At 43.0% G+C, this 2,475-nt stretch overlaps 1 protein-coding gene across 1 annotated transcript in view; it reads left to right on the top strand.

The window, feature by feature from the left end:
• Nucleotides 1-2,475, top strand: part of MLKL (mixed lineage kinase domain-like) — a 41,194-nt gene that overhangs the window by 15,952 nt on the left and 22,767 nt on the right. The window contains exons 3-4 of the mRNA XM_011976793.1: nt 1,144-1,218; nt 2,093-2,276. Coding sequence (XP_011832183.1) covers nt 1,144-1,218; nt 2,093-2,276 — 259 coding nt within the window. The remainder of the gene's footprint in view (nt 1-1,143; nt 1,219-2,092; nt 2,277-2,475) is intronic.

The following is a 2,475-nucleotide window of genomic DNA, read 5'->3' as shown; positions in this document are numbered from 1 at the left end:
TCCATACTTGGACTCCTTAATTTCTGTCTGCCATCCATGGTGAAGATCCCCATTTTGCCAATTTTTTATTTTTATTTTTATTTTTTTTTGAGACAGAGTCTTGCTCTATCACCCAGGCTGGAGAGCAGTGGCACAATCTTGGCTCACTGCAACCTCTGCCTCCTGGGTTCAAGCAATTCTTGTGCCTCAGCCACCCGAGTAGTTGGGATTACAGGCATGTGCCATGACACCCAGCTTACTTTTACATTTTTAGTAGAGACGGGGTTTTACCATCTCTACTGACCAGTTTGACCAGGCTGGTCTCAAACTCCTGACCTCAAGTGATCTGCCTGACTCGGCCTCCCAAAGTGCTAGGATTACAGGCATGAGCCACCACGCCTGGCCTATTTCAAGATATCTTTATGAGAAATTCCCAGAAGTGGAATTATTAGGTAAAATCACTAGGTCAAAGACTATAAGCATTTTAAATTTTGGTAGAAGTTGCACAGATATTACTCCTACCAACGATGCATGAGGTTATCTGCTTCTCTATACTTTTCCCATAACAGACTTTCCCACTTTTGGTAGTCAGGGTTTCATGTCCCCAGAACTCCTCAGTCCTGGGCAGACAGGGATGGCTGACCATTGTAAATAGTGTGTTGTAAATTTTCAAACATGTTTCTGAGTATATAAATCAGGATAGATTTGATTGTGCTGTAGTTTAAAAAAAAAAAAACAAACTCAGTGTTCTAAAAAAACAAGTTTATTTCTCATTCAGGCAAAGTCCAGGGGACTCTCCAAGGTGAATGTCCCCCTTCTAGGATACTTTCAATAGCATAGCACTCCTCTGTTGACACAAACTTCCTTCACTTCCAAAGCAGCCAGATTGGAACCTTATGCAGAGTCAGTTAAATGCTCCCTCTGGGAAGTGACAGACATCTCTTTCCTTCATTTCTTAGCCAAAGTGAGTTACCCAGCTATGCTTTAATGCATTTCCTATGTGCTTAGAAGTAGAAATCTGAATATTGGTGATCAGTAGTAATCCCATCATAATGAATATGATAAGTAAAAAATGATATCTCAACAGTTTTAATTAGCATTTTAGTTTTGATTGGCATGTGATTTTAATTTGTTTTGAGCATTCACTGCCCTTTTTTCCTGCAGATAATGAAGAAATAGAAGCTTCATTGAGACGATTAGAAATCAACATGAAAGAAATCAAGGAAACTTTGAGGCAGTGTAAGTTTTCATGTGCCCTGATGTTTCTGATGGCCCCCAAACTAGAAGTCATCAGTTTACTGGGACCCCAGCCTCCCCCTACCCCTGCGTTTGTCCATTTTCTGTGCTGGATGACTGGAAGCAGCCCACAGGTTTGGGGATCCATTCATGGCTAGCCCAGGCTTCTGTCCGCGGAATAACATCCAGAGGCGGCTTCTTGACCAGTAAGATATCTTCTAACAGCTGTCAAAGTGCTTAAAAATCTCTATGAATAGCATCAAAGCTTCAGTTCGGTTGCTGAATTTCCAAGAAAAAATTCAAATCAAATTTAAAATGCCCACTCATTCATTCATTCAGCAAAACTGTATCTGTTTTATGCCAGAAGCCATGCAAAGAGGGGACTAAGATGCAGAGAAGGACACTGACTTCCAGGAGCGCATGGGGTAGAGGAGAAAAGAGGAAAGACAGACAGTGAACACACAACAGCAAGGTTACTGAGCTTGAACTATGTCCCTAACTACTAGATCTGAAATGACTAGACCAGATGCCAGATGCTCAAATGCCAAGCTCTGGGTAACAGGAATAGAGATCCTTCCAGGATGAGATAGACGAGTCTGGATGAGGGTTAAGGCTGGAGGGACAGGTGGGATTTGAAGAGGAGCGAAAGGAAGTGGATGACACATTCTGTTAACTATCCAACTGTGTCTCTACTGGTCACTCAGAGGCATTGGAGCCGCTCCCTTGGGCTGAGTTGATCAGAAGCCCCAGCCACGACCAGCTCTGGTTCATGTTGTAGAGTTTCCCACTCACACATCACAAGGATGCCACCTCCCTTAAGACCCCTTCCTCTGCTCATTGACTCTTTTATCGTCTTTCCTCTTGGGGATGAGGTCAGGTTTACTACCAAAATGCATGCAGATCCCGCAAGAGCAAATCAAGGAGATCAAGAAGGAGCAGCTCTCAGGATCCCCGTGGATTCTGCTAAGGGAAAATAAAGTCAGCACACTTTATAAAGGAGAATACCACAGAGCTCCAGTGACCATAAAAGTATTCAACAAACCCCAGGCTGGCAGCATTGCGTAAGTTGTTTTGTGTGGTTCTCTCGTGTGTACTAATACTTATTCTCTGTAACTCTCCAGGGAGAGAGGGGTATTGTCTCCATTTTTAGATGAGGAAGCCTGGGCCTCAAAGGGTTAAATGACTGCTCTCCACTATTAAAGAGCAGTCTTGACTTAAACATATCTTTCCACCTCAGTTCTAGTCTTCTCTCCTTTATTC

Source organism: Mandrillus leucophaeus, unplaced genomic scaffold (assembly GCF_000951045.1).
Source record: "Mandrillus leucophaeus isolate KB7577 unplaced genomic scaffold, Mleu.le_1.0 Scaffold17, whole genome shotgun sequence".
Lineage (NCBI taxonomy): Eukaryota > Metazoa > Chordata > Mammalia > Primates > Cercopithecidae > Mandrillus > Mandrillus leucophaeus.
Note: the sequence above shows the minus strand (reverse complement) of the source record. Positions and strands in the feature narration are given on the sequence as shown.